Consider the following 24,501-nt stretch of genomic DNA (forward strand, 5'->3'; position numbering starts at 1 on the left):
CGCCTAAAAATAATCACTGAAATGATTATTTGATGATCAAAATAGTTGCCAGTTAATTTTAGGTTGATTGATTAATCGATTAATTATTGGTGGTGGGGGCTGCCTTTCTAAATTTGGAGTTTTTTGCGGGTCCGTGAACGCAGCACGGACGGAACACTTTCTTTTCCCCTTAGTAGCAATTCGTAGAGTTTTGAGTTTCGAGGTGGATAAGTGATCAGTTGATTCGATCAGAGCTGATCAGATCAGAGGATGAGAGGAGCAGCTGTCTGTGAGTGAAAGCAAACTTTAGACTCAGCACACTGAAGATTAAGTTTCACCCTCACTGCGCCTGGTATTGTGCTGCTCTATCTGTGGAGCAAATAAGAACAGAACGGTTTATATATATTCCAACGGTGCTCCTAATGAATGGTCCAGCTCCAAAAAAGAAAATCAAAACATGGCAGCAGATGTTTTGAGCATGGCGGCCTGCTGCAAATAAATGAATGTGTGGGAAACCCTGGAGTAGCTTTGACTTTGCTGAACGTGTAATTTGAAGGCTTTATCTCTCATTGTAGTCTACCATGATGTCAGTTACTGAGTTACAAAACAAAAGGGATATATTTTCATAGACTTTTCACTTTGAGGTGTTTTTAAAACCAATTTTATTTTAATTCATTTTGAGATTAAAATCCAAAATGTAGACATTATTCATCCTCTCTGTTGCACAGGGATTAAATGATGTCCTCATAATTTGCTGACATTTGATTTTTACATCAATGTGTTGCATAATTATGTTTGTGTCCTCCTCAGTAATAATATGTCGGACATGTCCTCCCTGTACATCCTTGGGTGTTCAGTGGTTGAGGGTGGAGGGGGACACAGGAGACATTTGAAACGCAGCACAACATAGTTAAAAGCTATGGATCTAAGTTTAGCCAGCAGCCTATATTAGCCTGTGGTTCATATTTACGCTATAGTATCTGTACACTGCTCAGCTCTTAGGTTTCCCTCACTAGCCTTGTGACGCTTCCCAGCCCTTTATGGGAAAGGGCATATTACAAGGTACTAACCCATATAGGAACATGCGCACAGGTCATCAGCAGGGAGCAAAAACAACAACAGTAAATGTCATGTCCTGGTGTCAGAGCCAGCTGTCCCTCAGAATTTAGATGCAAGGCCTTCGTCCTAGATATTAGATTTTGCACCTATGTTCAACATTCAGACAGAGATAAATCTGTCGTGGAAAAGGCAGCAGAGATATTAACCTTTATCTTTACTGCAGCATAGCCAGAGAGCACATGTATGTTCAGTAATTAGTCAAAACTGTTGCCTGAAAACTCTAAGAAACCTTCACTGTTTGTATTAACAGCTTATCATACGCCATTGTCATTTGCTCATAACTCTGATAAGGTATACAGCACGGCCCTCATAAGATCCTCTTACAAATTAAGCCTTAGCTGGATGTTCTTGTCATCTTTAATCTTGTCATTCAATCACCTCAGATGTTAATGAGCAGAATACAGATGGAGAGGCTCTGTAAGTGACAGGATACAGACTTGCACAGATGGTTGTCTCTGTGTGATTGTTGAGTATGTGTGCATACTGCTCATCCCCTTCCTCCCAACAGCCAGGCTGACAGGGTGCTAACATGACTGTCCATGTGTCCCGCTCTCTCCTGACATTGATATTTGACTGCTCAAGGAGAACCGCTCCAGTTTCAGAATCACATGGTGCTTTGTATCTGAGCTCTGCGTTTGTGTGCAGTTTGTCCCTGATGCAAAGTGTTGGCATGCTTTGAGTTCGATTTTTGCATTAGTATTTCCATAGTGTCTACATACTGTCAGGTTTAAACAAATGTAATAGGTTTTAGAGAGGTATTTTATCTGCATTAACGCTGATTAATTAATTGGGTGTTTTACTCAATCTGTGTAGGATGAGTAAACTTCAAGCAGACTGCTGATGGACTCATTAAAGTTCAAAGAAGTGTTATAGTTTGTTGGTGAGTCATGGGAAAACCTTATTAGCATCACAGCACAGAGAACATGTTTAGACAGACCTCTTGTCAGTTCAGCTTCACTCTCCCCTTGCTTCATTCTGCTTCATTTGTCACTGATACTGAGGAAACTAACTGCAGCTGTCTCTCCTCTGCTTGATTCTTATTGCTTCTTATCCTGTCCAGTCCTATTAATTTTGCACTCTCTGTCATCAATACTGCAGTATCAACGCGCATGTAACATCAGCAATCTTGTATTGAAAAGATGCACAAGCTTTTACAGTAGCCCTATTGTCCAGCAGAGGTAACGTGGGTCAGTCTCTCGTCACGTTGGCCTTGTTGACCTTGAGTAAACTGCACTTTATTGGTGGCCTTGAAAGTGTTTGAACATAATTGAGTGAACAGGAAAGCAGGGGCCAGGTGTGCCGAAATACAGGGGCTGAAATGAAACTTGTAAAAGTTGCACACGTGCACACAAAGGTGAGTTCTGTTGAAATGAAATTGAGGGAGAGAATTACGAAAGCTTGGGTTGAAAGACTGATTCAGAGAATGCAGTTTGCCTTGAACAGCTTGCAAAAATACAGAAATAATGAGTGGAATTTTGTTAACACATGATTATTCACTTTCTGCCTTTATCCTGCTCTGTCTCTCCTTGAAGACCAGATTTTACCTTCAGTCCTTTGGGGTTCATCTTATTCCCTTTGTGTATCTCGTGCACATTCAGCCTCTTTTGCTCTCCTACACTTAGTGTTTTTCTTGCCTGTGCCCAAAGAGCTCGTGTCAGATGCCCTCCCCCCCAGGGAAGGAAGTGCTCTCACTGTGAGGGAATGATATAGTACAGCCTCAGCATTCTCTTAATTCAAAGGCAGCCATTGCTTATAGCGTACTGTGATGTTGACCTTCTTTTCCTTGTTTTAAACCCATACCTAGTTGTGGAAATGGCAACAACTTGGTGCAGGGTTTTTATGATGAAATTTTGCAACTACTTTTATGGCAACTGACATCGACTTCACTCTAAGTTTAGTTACATATCCCTCTTGTATGATGTTCACAATAATTTTGCATTGGTTTGACAAATGTTTCCCTGTCTGTGTTTCAGGTACCCCAGTCAACATGTGTATTGTTCAGAGCAGAGCTTGTCTGGCCCTGGTCAGTCTGCGGGGGACAAAAACCCCGAGGGCCAGAAGCAGGAGCAGGAGCAGGACTCCATGCAACACAAGGTGGGTTTACATGTTTCAGATTGAGTGAATCGGGCAGACACATTAAGCATTGCTTTGAAAAAACAGCTTTAATACACCATAATAATAAAAAGCACAAACTTAAATTCTATCAAAAAACAGACCTTGTAATACCAACCTCTTCTTTTCTAAAAAATTCTAATCACAACACATTGACACTATTTTACAAATGCTGTTCACTTTTTGGTTGTTGGAGATGTTGAAAGTTGTCGACATTATTTGCGCTGTCTGGGCTAACAGGCTTCTTCAAGACGCATGGAGATCGGGACGGTGCCTGCAGAATGGCTGAATGGGGCGGTAGTTAGCGTATTTAAAAATCAGGGACTGGAATATGCTTTAATAATTAGGGTATTGCACTGCTCAACCTCCCTGGGTAAGTTAATGCCAGGATCCTAAAAAGGAGGCTGTGTCTGATTGTTGAACCTCAGATCTAAGAGGAGCATTGCAGATACCACACTGGTTGTGAAACAGTGGACCAGCTTTAATCCTTCCAGGGCTATGAGAGGGTTCATGCTAGTTTACCCCTCCAGTCAATATGTGTATCGTGGATCTTGAGACGGCGTCACCCCAGGGTACTGGGGCTGTTGTTACAGGCCTTACATAACCTGAATGAGTGCTGTGTCCGTGCACTACGCTCCAAGCCTCACGTATGGTCATGACCTTTGGATAGTGACTGAAAGAATGACCTCATTAATACAAGCGACTGGAATGAGTTTCCCCCCGTAGGGTGGCTGGGCTCACCTTAAGAGATAGGGTGGGGAGCCGCTGCTCCTTCACGATGAAGGAGCCAGTTGAGGTGGTTCAGGCATCTGATCTTGTACCTGCTGGGCGTCTTCCGTTTGGAGATTTTCCAAACATGTCTAAGTGGAAGGAGACCCTGTGGCGGTTGACCAAGAACATGCTGGAGAGATTATATGTTTCATCTTGCTTGGGAAGACCTCAGGATCCCCCAGGAGGAGCTGGAGAATGCTTCAGGAGAGAGGGACATTTGGACTATGTTGATTAGCCTGCTGCCCCAGCGACCTGACCCTAGATAAGAAGCAGTTAATGGACAGATGGATATTACGTGTGGTTAACATTGCTGGTTCATCTTATTATTAGACTCACTGCTCATGGTGAAATGTATGAGTTAGCAGAATACCAAGTGGAAAGTGGTGGGAGTTGGGTCATGCACTTTAGCTGCCCACTAACCCCCAGTGAAAAGTAGGAGGCATGGAGAGACGAATGGTGGACTAAAGAGGCAAGCAGGTGGATGGTTGGTGGGAGGGTGAGTGTGTTGCATAAACCTCTGTTGTTCCCACCAAGATAGGCATTATTGAATAAGAAAACAACATATCAGTTGTTTCACGATATCTCTCTAACTTTACGACTGATAATCTTGTTGTGTGATCGAAACTGTGTCAGGGACCCTCACAAAGAGCAGCCATGTTCAGTCCATGAAGATTAGAGGCCTTTTCCAGGTTAAAAGTTACTTAAAAAGCAGCCTAGTTACACGCTGTCAAGAACATTGGCTTTTCTGTATAATGAGTCATAGAGGTGTTTGTGGTAGAGGTCAGGACCTTCCCTGTGAGGTTAGAAATCAGAGTAAACAAAGCTTTCGCAATTCTTAGTGGCTGAATAATGTTGGAGACTAATCCATCTTAGGTCAGTCTGTGGACGTCACCAGAGCGAGGTGGAGTGGTGCTAGCTCAGAGCTGGGTCTGGGTTAAATATTTGATACCCTCAGCTCTTATGAATGGGTCCTCAAAGTTGTTTGTGTGTGTGGTAATGTGTGCATGAGTATGAGAATGAATGATAATTTGGGGAAACGAGTGTGTTTTGGTATGCATGTGTGGGCACGGAAGAAGGAGAATCATTGTTCATGGTCCAGCAACAAACAGGCGTGCCAGGGCAGTTCAACAGGCCTGGCAGTCTGTCACTGGCCTTATAACACAGTCTTTGTCCGCCAACAAAAGGCATTTTCACAACCTGAGATGCAAAGGCCTATTGCATCTCACATTTTCAAACAAAAAGCTTTTTTTTTTTTTAAACAAAGATAATCCATCAAAAAATTTCTCACAGAGAGTTTGAGTAGTCGTCGCGTGATGGTGCTTCATTTTTAGCCTGTGATATTTCATATGTTATAAAAGCTTTGTCGACATTGATAATTCCTATTCAAGAATGGGGATTGTTTGATGATGTGGAGTTTATTTCTCTTTCTCCCAGGTGTTGGAAGAACGGACAACACATACATCATATGATATGGGACTAGAGACAGAGAGAGCAGCACGAGAGAAGCTAGCAACACAAAATATACACCAAGAACAGGTAACATCACATGTCTACAAGTTATTAAAAGGTCGAGATGTTATGAACGGGTCAGGCGTGGGTTGAAAGCACATTTTCAGGTCCGTGTTATATATGTCGTACTGTGCTGTATTTTTATGAATTATGATGGTGATGAACTCTCTTCTTGTATCCTTGCAGTTCTCATACTCATACAACTAAAGTCACATCCAGTAACTACTATTGCTAACTGCAGAATGTTACTGGAAACACTGGATGTTTTTTGCAACTTCAGCGTAGAGTTGTGATGTTTATTACAACTTCAGTAATATCTCCCACCTCACATTCAACACTCAGCACTGTTTGCTCACTGGAGCAGCTCCAGTCTGCATTCGTCCTTGCCCATCAGAGGCCCAGCAGCCTTCATTGTTGATAGGCTATTGCTCATGATGTGTAACCAATCAGGTAGTGCTGTGGGTGAGACTTTGGGCCTGTCCCAATACCCACACTTCCCCTAGAAATACCCACTTGCACTTGGTTGTGCGTGTTCACATCTAGGCTAGTGGTGTCCCAAAACAGAATTGAGGTAGTGGTTTCCAACACTTTAAACCCACCCTAGACTCCAAGGGAGCCCCGACCCACACTTTCAACGAAGTGGAAGATGAAATCTCCTGAAACACCTTGCGAAGTAGGGGTGGGAATCTCTAGGCACCTCACGATTCGATTCAATTCAGATTCTGAGGGCAACGATTTCGATTATAAAACGAGCCATAAGAAAATTTACACTAGATATTGAAAAACATTATTGTAACAAAGCTGGGAACACATATCCAGTGCATACAAACTGTATTACTTACTGTGGTTGAGATGACAACACTCCACCAGTCTCCTCCGGTCCATCCTCCTCATCCACAAATCTCAAGCTGACTCTCCTGTCCCTTGTCGACCTCCTCGACATTTCTCCTCCAGTATTTACAAAACTATAACTGACTATAACTATCTATGAACTATAAAAACACGTACTATTGCAAAAAAGACGAACGATGGCAAAACTACGAACTATGGTGAAAACACGACAAAAAAACTCAAAAGCTCTCAAAAAACCACAAATACTATTATTTACAACACTAAATATTTACACAGAAAACGCCACCCAAACTCCACTAAAATGCACCAAAACTCAGCTAAAACACTGCTAAATCACTCCAACTTTTCTCGTCAGCTGTCACTCTCCTCCTGCTGTGCTCACTTCCCTCCCCTCCTCCACAGATAATGACATCACTACCGTAATGTACTGTATATCACTGGAAAGCTTCTCAGCTTTCAGAATCTGTGGGAATTACGTTGATAGCGTGAATGGTTGAGGAGTTACGGTAATGTGAAAAATAAAAACAAAATTAAAATCGATTATGAGTTTTCCAAATCAATCCTCACATCATTCAAGACAGAATCTCGATGCATCTAAAAATCGAGTATTTCCCCCACCCCTATTGCGAAGTCAGCAACTTCGGCAAGTTTTGGAAAACAATTATTACAATTGTTACTATACGATCGGAATGGAGACTATACAAACAACAGATGGTTGGACCAGCATAAACTCATCAGCAACTCGGTTGAACACAGCGTCAAAATATTTAAACACATCGACCTCCCTGAACAAAATCGATCAGAAGTAGAAGACATCGTAGGCGCCTCCTGTTTTCAGCATTTCTCTCCGTTGATTCATCAGACAGAGAAGAATAAACATAGCACGCGCCACAACACAAGCGCTGGAGCCGGCATTCTCATTGCGTCGCTACTACATGTGACGTATGCCGGCACGTTGTCCACGCCAGTTTGCATGAAGTGGTGTCCCATTTCTTAGGGAAAGATCTCTACCCTAATATTTCTCACTTCCCTATCTCGCAAATGAAGGCACTCAATACCAAGTGGAAGATTTAAGGGGTAGAAATGGGACAGGCCCTTTGAGTGAGTGTATAAAGTGGTGTGTGCAGACAGAGACAGGTTAGGTTGTAAACGACGGCGAGCTAACGCTGTAGAATTGCAATCAAGTAAAAGTGTTTGGGTTTTTCATGGTGTCGACTGATTGTCTTTTATATATGAATGTTTTTGTGTTTTCTCTCACCAGACTGTGAATCCTCGGGAAGCTGAGGTGGAGGAGACCAGGCCTGACCCAGAGTCTGATACTGTACCTGTTGCTCCTGAGCCAGAGCCCCACCCAGACCCCCAGGCTGATGTGGACCTGCAGACTGACCCCCAGGACCATGAACAGGAGGTCCCTGTCTCCTCCACTCCAGAACCAGTTCCAGCACAGGGCCAAGTGTCCACAGATGCCCCAGCCCTAGCAGAGATCATCAGTGACGCCCCTGCTGCACACCCCAGCTTGGACTCACACCCAGCCACATCCCCAGATGAAGCTGAAAACATACCTACCTCACAGAGTGTCGGCCAGACCCACACAGGGTAAGCTCAGATTCACTTCTTCATTCCAGAGACCTTTTCTCTGGCGTTAGAAGTTGGCTTTAACCACAGAGAAGTCACATTGGAGAACTAAAATTTTAACCTCAGATGGCAAAGAAAACGCTTGTTCCTCTTATGATGGTTAAAGCCAGTTTCAACCTAATCCAGGTATAATGAAGTTAGAACTGTTTTCCGATGCTGCCATTGCACATTTTCTTTGATATTTTTGTTGGTTAACTTTTGTTCCCTTCAATTTGTATTTATTTTACTTTTATTCAACCACTTGTCAATGACTGATCACAAACTGAAAGAGAAACTCAAAGGAGAGTTGTTCTGACAGCCTGGATATTTTAGAGTCGCTTTTTATGGAACCTGTGGCCAGCGTCGAAGTTACATGGAACTGATTTGAGGAGGTGAAATTTTGTCGAAGTGATTTTCCAACGAAAGTTCATGGACATTGTGGAAAGTCACCTGTTTGAACATGGAACTTTGACCAAGATCATTCTGGATATCACTTGGGTTGAACCTTCAAGAAGAAGACATCCATCCAGTGCCTTTCTCAAAGCGGCTGTCAACATTAGGACATTTCAAGACGTGCAAACCAGCTGCCCCACCACCAAGCGACCACTCCATCCCCTTTGTCCACCCCTTTCTTTCTCTTCTCTCTGCCTACGCTCTGTGTCCTTTATCTGCTCTTCCTTACCCCCTTCCCTTCTTCTCTCCCACCCCATCCTCCTCTCTCTACCCTCCCCAGTGTAAAGAGGTGTGGTAAACGCCATGTCCTTTCTTTCCCTCAGTGCGGTTGCCAGTGCAGGAGATGAACTCCCAGTAGACAGCTTTGTCTTTGCTGAGCACTCTGATTCACAGTGCGGGGTCATTCCCCCCGAACTGGCAACCTGTGAAAACTCCCCTTTTGGCAGGCCTCTCTTCAGGTGAGTTTCTAACCCCTGGAAGCCAATCAAAGCACAGAGACAGGTAATCAAGGTACAAGCTACACCTCTCTGCTGTGCGCAACCATCGACCGCTGGCCTTGCTCTCCACTTACTTCTGCTTTTAAATTTTTTTTTTTTATTTCCTTTTTCCATTGTTTTGCCTGCTCACAACCAAGGACAGTCAATTCTGTCAAATAAATTGAATGCTTTTTAATGTTTTGCATCATGTGTCCAACATTACCGAGAACTTATTTGTGTTCTCAACCCCTCTTTATCCTTTTTCCTCCTCCCCCTCTCCACCTCGTTGGCCCCATGTCTGTGCTATAGTGTGGACGAGGCTGGCATAGAGGACCAGCGGACAGACCAGAGCCACAGCTCTGGTCCTGAAGCAGAGGTCCAGTCGACTCCAGGCAATGTGGACCAGGAACAACAACAGCAGCGGCAGGAGCTGGAGGGCGGGCTGTCAGATTTGGACACGGAGGGCAACAGTTCTCAACACCGCCAAGAACCGCAGGTCAGCAGCTTATGGTTCTCACATGTATCAGTTCATTATACATTCAGTGGACAAACAAGGTTTTTATGTGAGTTAGAAAATCCAAAGCATTTTTGTAAATACAGATGCAAGAATTTTCAGTGCAGCTCTTAAAGTTGGAGCTTTCTACATTAGCAGAACAGTGTGGAGGTGTGAGCAGAGTGTGGATCTTTTCAGTAGGCATGGGCAGAGACATTACAGTGCTGCAGGTGTCTTGATGGAAAATCTGACCCTAATCAGACATAAACATGGACAGGTGGTGGAAAAACCCGGCTCTTAGCTTCCTGGACACCTTGTCTGTCTTTTTATTGAACAAGGTGCAGTCAGCATATGTGTTCAGGTGACACAAGAGCCATCCTGCTGAAATACTTTTCTTAAAAATGTATATTAGATTATTACACTGTTCAGTTCTCAGTGATTATGTTTAAATGCACAGTAACACTCCACTATGATTCAATATATGACAGTATTCTGAATTTGATACAGGTAACTAACATAAACAGCATATTCCGTTCAGACATTCAAGTTGAGCCTTTTTCCGATTGTCGCGTTTTCTGTGTGGGATATGCTGCTATTCAGGTTTTAGGAATATGCATCTCAGCTGGAGTTTTTTCCTGCAGTTGGTGACACAAAGCATGTTGCCTGTGTACAGTAAGATGTGTATATTGTCATGATGTGAGTTTTATGCTCAAAAGAAAAGCCCACATTTCTTTTGGAAAAAAATCATGTTTTGATGCAAAAAAGCAAAATGACACAAGCGTTCCACTTTTCCATATTTTAACATGATAAATGACACATTCTGTCACGTTGAGGGGAGTGTGCATGGATGCATGTAAAGGGAAATATTAGTGGAATAACAATTTTTATTAGCCATGTAAACAGCTTCATAGGCATGTTGTCTTTTTGGATCAAAGCCTGAATATTTTGTGCATGTAAACATAGTCAGTGTTAGCACCAAAGATGTTGCTTGTAGCATGGTCAACTGCTGGCCAGATTGCACTGCAGGGTTCAACGCTAAGGTTTTTTTCACTTGCCCGGTTCGGCAAGTTGGTCAGAGATCTACTTGCCCGAAGTCAGTTTTTACCTGTCCTATAAAAATTGTTTAATTTAAACGGCTATCAAATAACAAAGACTGCAGTTATTTTTATGTTATGTAATCTTTATTCACACTGTATTTATTAATTAAAACAACATATGTCATGTATTGTAGCTTAATTTCACACAAAAATGACAGTGCCAGGGCTTAAAGTGAAAAATTTGTCAATCATTCTCCGTCTATAATTTTGCGCCCTACTTGAGCCATGCCCACCTCTATTTATTTTTCACCCCTCTCTCCAGTTCTGTTGTATTAACACTGGGTTTAATATATTTTGCTTCCATTTCTCTGCCCTGCTCTACTCTACTTCAACGCTACTTAGCTCTCTCTCTACTCTACCAGTAGACTACCACATCCACCTGTTGCACAAAACGCACACAGCAGTGTTTCCCCTAGGATGGAGTTGTAGCAGAGGAGGTAAAGCACACGCATGAAAAATAATTTTCACATGCGTGAAACTTTTTTGTATGCTTGCAAAGCACAGCCTGCTGGGATGTTTCTGTGTATCTACTGGCACCAGAAGGGCTCTTTAGGACTAAGTACATACAGTACATGTGTGCACAGTAATGAGCAGGTGAAATGTCTGTCTAGCTTACATATGAGGTGTCTCAAGATTTAGGAACATACAATTTTATTGAATATAATAAAGTAAAAACTCACTTGACATGCTGCTGTTTTGTGCTATGACCTATTTAAGTGTTGGAAGTTGTTATTTACGTGACAACGCCTGAACGCAACACAAGCTCAGCATGAGTGCCGTGCTACGCTGCTCGGAGTGCAGCGTGTTTGTCTGTGCGTAACAGCAATCTGATGGTTATTTACACACTGTCCATAACAATAACTTTGTCAGATGACAAACTGCACCGGGCTCGGGGTCAGGTTTGGTCAGGAAAATGCGGCCCGAGTCGCTCTAGCGTGATCACCTGTGTGTGTGGCGAAACTCCGCCATGCGTGATGCAGAGAGCAGAGGAGAATTGTTAACACCTGACCATGTAGAGACAGAAATGACACGATGACATAACACCATAAATAGTATATTGTTGTGTTATTATATGAAGCGTCTGTCGCGCAAAATAATATCAATGGGGGCTGTGGGCAGGACATTGTTACACAGCTGTGCCTGTGACTTCAGGCAGAGAGACTGCTGCATCAGAGCAGAAGAGCACGTTTTGAAATACATTTATTTTATCAATTAGTTAGTAACTTTTACTATTTTTAGCAACTCGCCCGATCGGGTTGTTAGTTTACATGCCTGACTGTGAGTTTTACTTGCCCCGGGCAATTGGGCAATCCTTATTGTTGAGCTCTGCACTGAGAGTTATAAATATTCAGTGTGCGCAGCTGTTCTAGCAAAGGGCAGCTTTTAAAAGTTTCAAGTGGCGAATGCTGAGTAAACCTGCTTTCAGTTGCTTTTTTCATGGTTGAAGGATAATGAAAGACGAGTGTATCCGGGGGAATTTCCTTATTTTTAATGAGACTGTGTGCATTGTGTACAGTACATGTAGTTGTTTTGTTGTTTTGGAGCCAAGAGCTGGTGATTAATCTGCATGTGGCTGCAAAGCTACAGTACACGTCCTGCCAAACGTGTTGTGGTGTTTACATAAGAGGCCGTCTAAGATGGTTGGATTTTTAGGATCAGACTGGCTTCCGAGGTCCAAAAGGGTACTTACATAATCCATCAAAATATTATTCACAGTTCAGTGCATCTCAATGCTTTGGTGGCCTGGGGCTAGATGACTACTACACGTGCATGTTAGTGACTCGTCATAGCGTGCAATTCATTTAGTGGCTCACTGATGCCATGATACAAAATAATTTCAGTTATATCTTCATATATATTAGATTAGTTGCAACCTGCTGTGGTCTTCTGCCAGAATGCAGCATATTAAGACATTAGGTTTGGTGATATATACGGTTAAACTGTCAATATAAGCCTGTGTGTGTGATACACTTGTCTGTGTGTTTCAGACAGGGGATGGCAGTATTGCCAGGGAGACCGATCCATCAGTGCCCAGCAAAGAAGACATCCCCACCTTTGACGAGTGGAAGAAACAAGTCATGGAGGTGGAGAAGGAGAAGAGTGAGTGCATTCATTATTAAAACAGTTAGATGCATGCGCACAAAGGAAAAGGGAAACACCATGTCCACAGCTAAGTCTAATGTCCCATTAAGTTGTTTTAGAGAGTCTTGCTTGGATAACTCAGAGATACCATGATGATGTTAATCTAACCTTGCGACACATGCCCAGGCGCAGTTTGCAGCTTTGCCTCTGTAGACAAAGGAGCCCCTCACACGTCACTTTCATTCACATCTCATCTTATTGCTTCTTTGTCTTCCTTACCACTATTGTTTCGTGCATTGTGTACCTCTGTCATGCCACGTTTGCTTCCTTCCTCGTGTTCATTTCCTGTCTATCTCTCACACCATCTCTCTCTCCATTCTCTCTTTCTGCCTGTGCACGCCATGTGCAGTGGTCAGCGGAGCGTGTGTTTATGTGTGTTGCATAACCCCTCCACTTGTTCCTCTCAGGCAATGCTCTTTTTCCAGTGTCTGTAATGGGCCTAATGTAACACTCCCTCTGTCCAGGTCAGTCTCTCCATACCTCAACCAGCGGCAGCCCCCATCCAGTGAAGAAGGTCCAGAAAAACTTCAAGAATAATTATGCCTCTGTGGAGTGTGGTGCCAAGATACTCTCTGCCAACAACGAAGCCAAGGTATAACACAAACACACACACATCACCTGTCCCCTGTTGCCCACACACAAACAAATATACTGACACAGCTGAGGATACAAACTGTCATGACTGTCATGCGTCCGCTCATTCTCATTATTCTTGTTTTATTCAGAGCACTTCAGCTATTCTCATGGAGAATATGGATCTTTACATGCTAAATCCTTGCAGCAACAAAATCTGGTGAGTGCACTGATAACACACCACTGGGACACAGTTTGTCTGTAATCGACCCTCCATTTTAGATTTGCAACTTTCATGAGTTTATCTTTAAATAAACATTCTCTGTTTATCTCTCTCCAGGTTTGTGATAGAGCTCTGTGAGCCTATTCAAGTCAAGCAGCTGGACATTGCTAACTTTGAGCTCTTCTCATCAACACCAAAAGACTTTTTAGTTTCTATCAGTGACAGGTATACCCACACAGTTCAATTCAGTCAATATAAGAATTGACTGACATGTTCTCACAGGCTGGTGGTGGGTGTGTGACACACAAAAAGCCCTGCATTGGGCGATGCCGCAGTATGCACACACCTCTAGTCAAACTTTTTGCTCACAGTGCATCATCTTTTGCAAGTAAATGTGGAGGAAGGAATATTGCATATTGGTTTATTGAGGAACAGTAACTGTTATTCAAGTCAAGTCAGTTTAATGATAAAGCCCAATATCACAAATCACAAACTGACGTCAATGGGCTTTAGAAACCGTAACCGTCAGAAAAAGCGACTGAGGAGGAATCCCTTTCCCTGGACGGACAGATATGCAGCAGATGTTGCGTGCAGAATAGACTAAAAAATACAATTATAGTGTACACAAGCAGGATGACAGAATTAAAGACAGATTATAAACATGTGAAGAACTGATCGGGGAGGATGTCAAGCAGCTTCCAGAGGAAACATAAGAATTCTTTGTAGACCAAACAGTTCTGGGGACTCCCTGAGCGGAACTGCTCACTGGGGAGCTCCCCTGAGAATTACATACCTTCAAGGGCTTTTTTTTTGTTTGTTTGCATTTGCACCACCAATAACGCTGAAGTAACATATATTTCACTTTGAAATGTCAAAATTGCGTTATATTTCCCGTGTCGCATAGGTTATATGCTCAGCAAATCCTGGAATTCACTGTTGGGTCATTTGTCCGTGTCTACCTCTCTGTTTTTGTGACGAGCTGTCGTTTGCACAGCTAACACTGTTTATAAAAAATGGCGGTTGCCGTTGCTGAATTGCCCATTGTGTGTCTCAGAGTTTTTCTTGCTATTTCTATGGTTGGGAGAGTACCTACTCAAAAACTAAAACTAAAATAGTCCCTCAAAATAGCGTACATAATAAAAAGGGGGTTCTTAGATCCAAGAAAGTTCCTCTGGTCCAAAAAAACCCCCTAACCTTTAAAAGGAAGTAGTGATAATCAAGTTGTACAAAAACCTACATTTGCCATATTTCTTAGCCTGAATCATGGCTGCACATCAACTAACACCTCTAAAACAAGAAGTTTAATGTACAGCTCATAATTTCGCTACAATATTCAGTTCTTCATTACTATTTTAGGGTTTGTTTTTTGCAGTATGTTGGGTGGAAGAATATTTTCAGTGAAAGGGGACACTCATTTTAGGAGGTTATGAAACAGGCTGGCTCACCTCCTTCTCAAACAGTATTATATAAAACCATCAGGACCAGGACAGGATAAAATCATCTCCTCTCTCCTGTATTATCAGCTCTAACTTTAGTGCTTCCAGAGCCAGGGTTGTCTGTGTTCTGGATGTCACCGTCAGGATTTATTTCCAGCATCATCTCGCACCACAACTCATAAATTCCCCCCTCTGTCATGGAAGCAGTCACACGGAGCGCGGTGGCATTTGCACCCGGCCTTTGAGAACATGCCAAATTGTGTTTGAAGTACACCGTGGTCTTTACATGCACACGAGCATCTAAGTTTTCTTTCATTCTGTCTGCAGATATCCTACCAACAAGTGGGTAAAGCTTGGTACTTTTCATGCCCGTGATGAGCGCATAGTCCAGAGCTTCCCACTGGATGAACAGCTTTATGCTAAATATGTAAAGGTACTGCTTTTTTTCTTCCTCCTGCTTAAACAGTACACTTGTGTCTCAATGAGAGAAGCAACAAACAATTTATTTATTCATTTGTAGTAGTGTTGTACTCGATGAATGTACACACAGAAACATTCATGGGTTAAAGCTGTATTTAAAGCTCAGGGGACCTTCTTATGACTTCATGGTAAGTTAGCCATGTCATCAGCGTTGCCTGGAACCCCTCCCTTGACTGGGTGAAGAAATGTGACTGTGTGAATGACTGTGAGGGTGTTTGTCCAAGACAGAGTTTCACTAGAACTAAAGGACAGATACACATCTCACCAGGCCAAGTCTGTTGTAGTTTGTCCTAAATGCTGCTGACACAGGAAATGAACTCATCATTGTGACGCTGAAGGATTACAAATGTTTTTCTACTGCTCTAGTCACTTACCATCGTTCTCACTAAGATTAATTTAAACTCTGACTTTTAAAAGTTTGATGTTCATTATTTCTGCATCTCTACATCCACAATATCAGTGGGGGCGGGGGAAACCAAACTCTAAAATGCATCGCGGTTCTCTCTTGAAAGATAAGCTACGTTCCAAATCGCACACTTGTACTTTTTGGCCGTAACACTGGGCCCCGAACTTTGACCCTCTTGCTCTAATATCCGTTACCTTGGGGATAGCTGTTAGCAAGCTGTTGTACTGTTATCTGTCTGTGACTCACATGATGTGGTGAATCTTACGCTTCACAAAGGACTGTGGGTCAGAGTAGCCAGAGAAGCATGCTTGCTTGCACAGTTCAAAATTCAACCAGATGCAGTAGAACATCCTGGTATTTTTGACATGCTTTGTATGTATTGGGAAATACTAAATCTTTTCCTGGCAAACTAAATAGTATGAAAGTATGAGTATAGTGTCTCAGTGCAGAGAAGTCAGTGTTTGGAAGTGTAAACCCAATTCTCTACATGATCATGTCCTGTAAGAATTTGGAAGAGCGGGCTTACAGCTGAACCAAGTGGATGGTGGAATGTAATTGACATAAACATGTGTCATGTGCAGGTTCTACGCTAGGCGACTTCTTTTATCAGAGATGTATGAATAATTGTTTTATATAGCACCATAGCTCTCTTTAGTGTAATCAAACTGTGATGTGCTTGAAGATTCCTAAGTCTAAATTTCACCCAGAAACAAGTGTTGTATCTGTGCTTTTCTGAGCTGTCTCTCCCCCTCACACTTCCACCCTTGATGTTGCGCACTAATTATTCACTGTGCAGACTTGTTAATCAGTTGATTAATGCTCAGTTGATTTTCCTTTTTATGTGGCGAGTGTAGGTGTTGTGTGTGTGTGTGTGTGGGTGCTCGCTGTGATTCATGTTCTCTATTATGAAATAATTGTACTTTTATTACATAAACTGATTTTTGTGCAGAAAGTTTCAGGATTATTTGCTTCGGTCAGAACACTGATCTAAGCAGCTGGAAACTGTTTTGTCTCGTGATGTTTTACATCTGTCCTGAGCTTGTCTGTCTGTCTGTCCTTCTGTCTTGCTTGTGCTTCTGTCTAACTCCTTGTTAGAAACCTCTTTGTAGTATCTGCCTGTGGACTGTTGTAGAACAATGATCCAGTGTGTGTCCTAGCAGTGTGTTTGTCTTATGAGAGAGCCAGAGTGCAAAAAATGCTTGACTTGCTTGTAGCTTGAATCTTGAATCTTTACTCATTTCTTTCTCTCGTTTTTTTATTTCTCTCTCTCTGTCCCCCTGTCTTCTTCTCGCATCAGATGTTCATCAAGTACATAAAGGTTAGCACTCTTCTCTCTCCGTCAGAGGCTATGATGCGCTGCAAAGTGCACTCATGTAATGGTCATACACTGTAATGGGTGAGCTTTGGCAGAGCATCATCTTTAATGCATGTGAAAGATATAAAACAAGTAGAACATGCATGTAAACCATATTGTCAGTGCTTTGCAGTTCTAGTATTTATGATCACATATTTGGTGGATTGGGGTGTACGGAGTGGGCACACATATGTTATTGGCTTTGGTGCTGTTGTCTATGATATTTTCAATTTAACGGTTTGTCTGTTTTCCCTGTAGGTTGAACTTCTCTCCCACTTTGGATCAGAACACTTCTGTCCTCTCAGTCTCATCAGGTAAGACAGGAAATAGCATCTTTTATTTCAAGGCCTCTCTTTTTTGGTTTCCTGTATCTGAATTGGTATTAAAGCATGCAGAGTTAAAGATCATCAGTCCTTTGAAATATAGTTGCACTGCAACATACCCTGGGAGGAAACATTTAGGTTACTGTTCTGTCTTTGCAAGTTAATAGAGACACTAGTCAAGAACAGGAAATCATATCCATTTAGACTTTATTACCACTAGGAGTGGGCACTCAAATTCAATTATTATACAGTACTCAAAAACTTGCATAAAAATTCTAACATGAAAATACGAGTGTAAGTTGAACAACAGTTGAAAACGAGGGAAATCTGAACACCATAGACCACTGAAAGTTAACATTAAGAAAACAGATGCAGCACTGAAGGACCGTCTCAGAGCTACCTTCCTCACCGTCACTTCAACACCTCCCTGGTTAGCAAATCTGCACTTCCTAGGATAGCGAAGGCACCCCATTCTTCCTCTGATTGGCTAGTATTCATTGCCTTCGTTAGTTGGATTGGTTAGGTTTAGGCAAAAGGAGTTACTATGGTAAGAATGACAGGTTAAGCCAATCAGAGGCAGAGTAAGGCAGAATAGGGCGGGTCATGCCTTCGCTATCCCAGGAAACGCATCTTTGTCCCCTCTAGCGTCTCATGATAAACAGAAAGAGAGCAACCGAGAGGCAAGGAGGTGCTGGGTGGGCGAAGCAATACGCTGCGCACAGCTCCACTATGTGACAAGATTTCACCCATTGTAATAGTAAATAAAAATGTAAAAGTCATGTTCACATGTGGGAGGTTGGGCGGCGATTACTACGTCCAAATCAAGTATCCGAGTGCTCACGCCCGTCTCTTAAATCTACACACTGCTTTATTCAGCCAGAACCAGCAGACCAGTTTTCAACAAGTCATTTGACTTTGTCACTCTTACGCGCTCATGAAATCCCGATTATGCCTATTGAGATTGCTTCATGTTTGTAGTCAGTGTGTTTCATTTGTTCACATGTAAGATTTACTCTAATTTTCAAGCCCTCTCTTGGCCACACAGTTTACCTTACGCACACATGAAGGCACTTGCACCTACATGTCTGTGCCAGATCAGCGAGGTCATCAGGGTCTTGTTCTGAAGGAGCTGCTGTGGGGGTTTAAAGGGGCTGTAAAGCTGTAAAACACTTAAGCAACACAACATAACTGTTCAAATCTGAGCAGCATGTTTTTTAAAGCTGGCTTTCCACAGAAACATTTTGCCACCTCTTCTGTGTACAAATATCAACCCTTCACCTTTTCTGTAAGGTGTAGGTTTGTTTGTGTAACAGAGTACATGCGTTTGTTTTGTGTAGGGTGTTTGGTACCAGCATGGTGGAGGAGTATGAGGAGATAGCAGATTCCCAGTACCCGTCGGAGAGACTGGAGTATTTGGATGAAGACTATGGTAAGATGGTAACCTGTTGTGTCTTTGAATAGGAATTGTTTGTCAGCTTTAAGCTACATCACCTGGCAGAACAACATGTGCTGCAAATCCCCAGTAGACAAAGGACCCTGCGATGGGAATCAAATTACATTCTTAGTCTCCGACTTAGTCACCAAGTAACTTGAGTTGGAGTTAACGATTAATATCAGCTGCCTTTTGCAGCCGAGATTCCTCTATCGACTCCACAAATCTTGCAATGTTTTGTGATGTTTTATTGTAAAATTCCATAAAAGCACATGTATTTATTGTTGAACTTTATGTATTGTTATTGTGACGATGTAAGTTTACATTTTGCTTGATATAACCTGCAGTATGTCCTTTTCTTCAGATTATCCGCCTGGTTACCAGCCGTCAGAGGACAAGGCGTCTAAAAACCTGCTTGGCTCAGCAACAAGTATGTACAGACAAACATGCATATACGGCTACATTAACAAAGACTAATCTAAAGAAAATAAGCTGTAATGATGTGTTTGACATCAACAGAAGATTAGGTGACCTTCACAAATATTTAGATGCATTTTATGTTTTGTGTTTGTAGGATTATCCTTCGATAACTGAATGAAGGATCCTTTAGACATTAAAAATTAACACCAAAACACTTTTCAAAGGGCTAGAAGCAGGGACATTTTAGAGACTTATCCTGTGATAAGGCCAAGCAGCTGATGCTTCCTTAAAATCCTGAAAAGTTGTTGACTGAAATGTGTCTGGTGTATCTGATACTGTATGTTAAGGAAAACAACAACTGTAATAGAGTTTTCCAGGTCAGTGAGGTTCCATACAGTCAGTGCGGCAACGTAAGGAAGCAACAGTATGGATTAAATATAGACTCATTCCCTGTATGGCATAGTTGAATGCTCTCTCAGTATCCTAACCCACATTGAGAGCTGTAGACTGGGGTTTGTGTTGCAGAAATTTTCTTTCACTAGTCTTTTTTTTTTTAACCACATACACATGCGCAAACACACTGGTGCCCCTCTGTCTCCTGATTTAGCAGAGGGAGGACTGGTGCACCACCACACACAAATGCTGTACACACAACCCTCCAGGGCTCAGACCAGAAAACCACGAAAAACAGCAGACGAACACATCACTTTTTTCTTTAGCTGGACATGCATGAACAAGGGAGAATGGGGACAAAGGGGAAGCCTGAAGGAGAAGCTGGAAAAGAAAGTTCATGACAGAAAAGTCGAGGAAATAATGTTGACACAGTTCAGAATAGCAGCGCCAGAGAGGAGAGTGAGGGAAAAGCGAAAAACAAATGGCAAAGCCTGTGGTTTCATTCACACCCTGTCTGGCCACATGCCGCTGCCCGTCATCTTATTTACCAGGAACCTCGTGCATTTCAAAGTAACTGCATTGTGTGTGTTTTCTTTTCCTTTCAGATGCCATCCTTAACATGGTAAACAACATTGCTGCTAATGTGCTGGGCGGCAAGCCAGAGCTGGAGGGAGGAACAGAAGCAGGAGGTACTCATCCTTTATACACTTAGTGCTTCCTGTTCCTTTTTTTTTTCCTACCCTGCGACACTTCACGTCCACATCTCTCTTGTAAATGGACCCTTCTCTGACTCCAGCTAAAGCCTGTCCCGTCATTTTAATGTGAGGTGACAAAAATGTGACAGAAATATTGTGGTCTGTGTTTGTGGGATGCTGCCCTTGAAACAGCTTCATGCACCATTTTGATTAATGTGCATGGTATTTTATTATGTTCTTGAACGCTGCATAATGTGCATTCCTGAGCTGTGGTGTGTAGGGGAAACAGCCACATGCTGAGTTAACTAAACAATCTATTTTAAAGGTCTCCTCTGGGTGGAGTGACACTGTAAAAAATAAAAGGCTGCCATTGTGCAAGCCATTTACAAGACTGTAGATTCTCAACATGCTTGAAACACAGTAACAGGCTTGATTATAGTTTAAGAGACAGAAGGGCTGAACATTATAGAAATGCATTTGCTTCCAATCTCTTTGAGCAACCACACAGTGCAGTTGGAATTAAAACTGGTTTATCCATGTTTAACATTGATCGTTTGCAAATCAGCTCACGTAAAAAAAGCTCTTGTAAAGTCTGTTGAGCATGAGTCACCCATCTACTTTAAATACCATCATGTACCCTTAGAGCTGTATTGATTTGCTCAGATCAGTAGGTGGTATGAAGTTTGTCTCCATTATCATTATGTATAAACATTTAGATTTGGCTGAGGTGGCACGTCATCAATGCAAAGAAAATGCGAAAAAAAAGCAGATGGAAACGGATGGCAACATCAAACATTTGTTTGAAAAGGGACATTGCAAAAAAAAAAAAAATACACATGGTATAAAACTGCCAGAATGACCCAAGAGGCATTTTTTTTTATCTATAAAGGCTTCCTAAAATATATCAAAGCTATAAAAAAAACAAAGAATCAGGGCCTACAGTTTAAAAGACTCCCTAAAATACATCACAGAAAGAAAAACAAACAAAAAAAGACAAGAATAGGTCATGCAGTGTAAAGATTGGAAGAGGACACACAGCTTTTTAAAGTATTGCAAGCAGTAGTGATACATGTACGTATAGGATGACATCGCAAACAAACAGGTCATAAAGATAGCAGCTGCAAAAACAGTGTTTGGTGCTGACGTGTTTGTATTAATCATCCATTGTTTTGACTAACATGTTTCCCAAAACATAACAAATCAAAATGATGACTAATAACCGCTGCACACAGTGGTTATGAACGTAAGAGAAGAGGCCCGTTCATTCATTACAACTACATAAATACTTTTCTTGAGAATATTGGAAAACACAAGTTGATGGAAAAAGTGTCATTTGCATTTGCTCTGCAAAAACCTTTTAAAAATAGCATTCCATGAAACTACCAGACTCTTTCTTCTCCTGCTCTCTGCTCATACTCTCAGTGTTCAGCTGCCCCTGTTTCTCCCTTTCTCCTTCTCTAACCGCCAGCATGCCTGTCTCCCCACATATTGTTTAAATTAACTGCTTCTGAAACTGGGTCACTATATTTTCTTCGCTTAAATGCGAGCATATGCATTACCCTGAATGTTCATGTGTAATTCAGCCGAAAGAGCCAGATGTTTATTTGGCTGTTGGCAGGAGGTCTCCAGCAGCATTTTAGCAGAACTTTGGCTATCTGTGTTTTACTTCTTGGCAGACCAGCTTGGATGAATTAGACGGAGGGGGGTCTATGACGCCAAGCCTGCTCCTTGCCCTCTCTACCCCACAGAACTGCATCAGAATGACTCGCTCATCAGCTTTTCCCCTGTGGCATTGACTTAAAGGGCAAACTCGGCCTGACACACAGATTTCAGCCAGATTATTTTGTTTGAGCTCACATACAATTTCTTTTTAGGTTTGTGTTTCTCTCTAAACTAAAACAAGATTCTCTAAAAGCACTCTTACATTCAAAGAGGAGAGTTACATAATTAGTTTATAATTAAATGACTCAAAAATGTAGTGCACGTTATTGAAAAGTTCACAAAGCCATCCCTCAGTTTACTGTCATAGGAGAAACTTTCCACAGTTCTGCTTCGGATTTCTGTTGACACCCGCAGAGTAAGCAGGGAAGAGAGAGTGTGGGAGAGAGATCAGTTTGAACTGGACTAGACTGGTTTGCAGTATTTCTGACTTTTCCAAACATGGGCCTGCCAGACAGGCTGTGCAGGGAAAAGGGTCTCTGTTGTGCTCTCGGCCTCCTACAGCCACACAGGATAGGGGGTTAAAACCTGCCACTGCCAAGCTATATGTTTCTATGCACGCTTTAACAGGGACCAAGTGTTAACAAAGTCCTGTTTGTTGATTGTTTTGTTTTTCTAAATTCTAGGTAATATAACAGCAGAGGAGGATGAAAAGAAGGGGAGCACAGAAGTTACACCTAAACCTGCTGAAACACCTCAGGACTCTGCAGTGTAAGGCCAATTAAAGACCAATAAACCATTATGAATGTAAAGTTTATGTAACTACGTTTACATGCACACAGATATTCTCCTATTATTCTGAACATGAAAATATTCTGACTGTGTCACAGGTCATGCAAACAGCATATTTTGTTTGGATATTCAGAATCAGGCCTATTAAATAACGCATTGAATGCCGCAGCAGGATCACTTTTCTTCTGTAGTCCTCCAAAAAGCACAAAAGCTCTGTTAACATGCTTCTAAATTTATATCTGTGTCTTTCCTCCAGACTGGAGCAGGCAGACCCAGAGCACCCTGAAACCCAGAAAGACTCAAATGTCTCCAGTGACTCTTCCACACCCTCCCCCTCATCTCTGGAATCCCATGAGGACAGACAGATTGTCACTCTGGTAGAGGAGGAGGAGGATGAAGAGCCCAGACAGTCTACTGTCACACTGATGGAGGAGGAGGGAGAGGAGGAGGAGGAGGAGGAGGAGGAGGAGAAGAGAGAGGAGGCAACGAGGAGGGAGGCAGGCAGGAACCAGTGGGACAGCCAGGCTTACTGTCCTTTCTCCTCCCTCTCTTCCCTGTCTCTGTCCTGCATGGCCACCCTGCCAGAGCTGCTTCATCGCTGGTGCTCCGCCAGGCTGGCCAAGGAAAGACTTCGCAGCCTCAGGCGGAAGCATTTGAGCACTCAATCACAAACACACCCTGATGCAAAAACCCCTTCCCTCACACAAACACCTCCACTGATCCCTGCCCCTGTGCCCACACCTGTCAAGGAGGCTCCTCCCCTCACAGAAAAAGCTCCAGAGCCCGAGGTGGCTGTTAAGAGCCAGATTGAGGGGAAAGTCTTGGGTGAACTGCACACCACACATCCCAACACTGACACCCCTGACACACACACTCCAGAGCTCAACATCCTCCTAGAGCCTAGTAGAACCTCCACCATCCCCCCTCACAGTTTCTCAGACATCCATAGTTCTCTGACATTACCCACCCCCACCCATGAGGAGAAGCTGCTTCCTCCCATCAAAGACGCAGCTCTGGACCCTGTCCCCACTCCACCCCTCCAAGCTGTCTTTATCCCAGAGACGCAACAGGCCAGCAGTGCCACCCCCACCCTTACTGTCAGCATTCCCCCGCAGCCTGTCGCCTCTGAGGCTCCCTCTCCTGGCGTTGTGGTTCCCCCTGTCAAAGAGCAGCCTGTTCAGCCTCTTCCCACTGCATCAAGGCCTGACGACCTTATCCCCCCTCCCACTGAACTGCCAACAGCTCCCCCACTGACGAACACTGACACAGACTCGGTGAAGTCAGGCGCAGACAGTGGGGACTCACAGAGACAAAATGTCCAGACTTCTCAGACTCACGGTGAGCAGGGGGACTCGCTCAATCAGACTGGAGATTCCCACCGAGTGGAGGACACGGTGGACGAGGACCTGTTGAGCACCAATGGGAATGGCAACGTCCACAGGGCAGCTACAGACTTTTATGCAGAGCTGCAGAATGGAGGAGATTACAATGGCGGAGCAATGATGGGGAACGGCATGTTATCAAACGGGGGAGCGGTGCACGGCTCCAGCCAGAAGGAGAGTGTCTTCATGAGGCTGAACAACAGGATCAAAGCCCTGGAGATGAACATGAGTCTGTCCAGCAGATACCTGGAGGAGCTCAGCCAGAGGTAAACCAATGGACGCAACGAGCGCTAGAATTATATTGTTATAACTAGAA

At 43.0% G+C, this 24,501-nt stretch overlaps 1 protein-coding gene across 7 annotated transcripts in view; it reads left to right on the plus strand.

Moving 5' to 3' along the window:
* Positions 1–24,501, plus strand: part of suco (SUN domain containing ossification factor) — a 53,532-nt gene that overhangs the window by 19,124 nt on the left and 9,907 nt on the right. For 3 of the 7 annotated variants that reach the window (XM_033621177.2, XM_078168481.1, XM_033621180.2), the window contains exons 2-18: positions 3,072–3,192; positions 5,416–5,517; positions 7,604–7,938; positions 8,733–8,867; positions 9,195–9,381; positions 12,464–12,575; positions 13,082–13,209; positions 13,343–13,410; positions 13,531–13,638; positions 15,177–15,282; positions 17,033–17,053; positions 17,348–17,403; positions 18,750–18,841; positions 19,209–19,274; positions 20,263–20,346; positions 22,698–22,782; positions 23,060–24,451. In XM_033621177.2, the coding sequence (XP_033477068.2) occupies positions 3,072–3,192; positions 5,416–5,517; positions 7,604–7,938; positions 8,733–8,867; positions 9,195–9,381; positions 12,464–12,575; positions 13,082–13,209; positions 13,343–13,410; positions 13,531–13,638; positions 15,177–15,282; positions 17,033–17,053; positions 17,348–17,403; positions 18,750–18,841; positions 19,209–19,274; positions 20,263–20,346; positions 22,698–22,782; positions 23,060–24,451 (3,198 nt within the window). The remainder of the gene's footprint in view (positions 1–3,071; positions 3,193–5,415; positions 5,518–7,603; positions 7,939–8,732; positions 8,868–9,194; positions 9,382–12,463; positions 12,576–13,081; positions 13,210–13,342; positions 13,411–13,530; positions 13,639–15,176; positions 15,283–17,032; positions 17,054–17,347; positions 17,404–18,749; positions 18,842–19,208; positions 19,275–20,262; positions 20,347–22,697; positions 22,783–23,059; positions 24,452–24,501) is intronic. The other 4 variants (XM_033621178.2, XM_078168483.1, XM_033621179.2 and 1 more) reach the window with 3 other exon arrangements.

This window comes from Epinephelus lanceolatus, chromosome 6 (genome assembly GCF_041903045.1).
Source record: "Epinephelus lanceolatus isolate andai-2023 chromosome 6, ASM4190304v1, whole genome shotgun sequence".
In the NCBI taxonomy this organism is placed as follows: Eukaryota; Metazoa; Chordata; class Actinopteri; order Perciformes; family Serranidae; genus Epinephelus; species Epinephelus lanceolatus.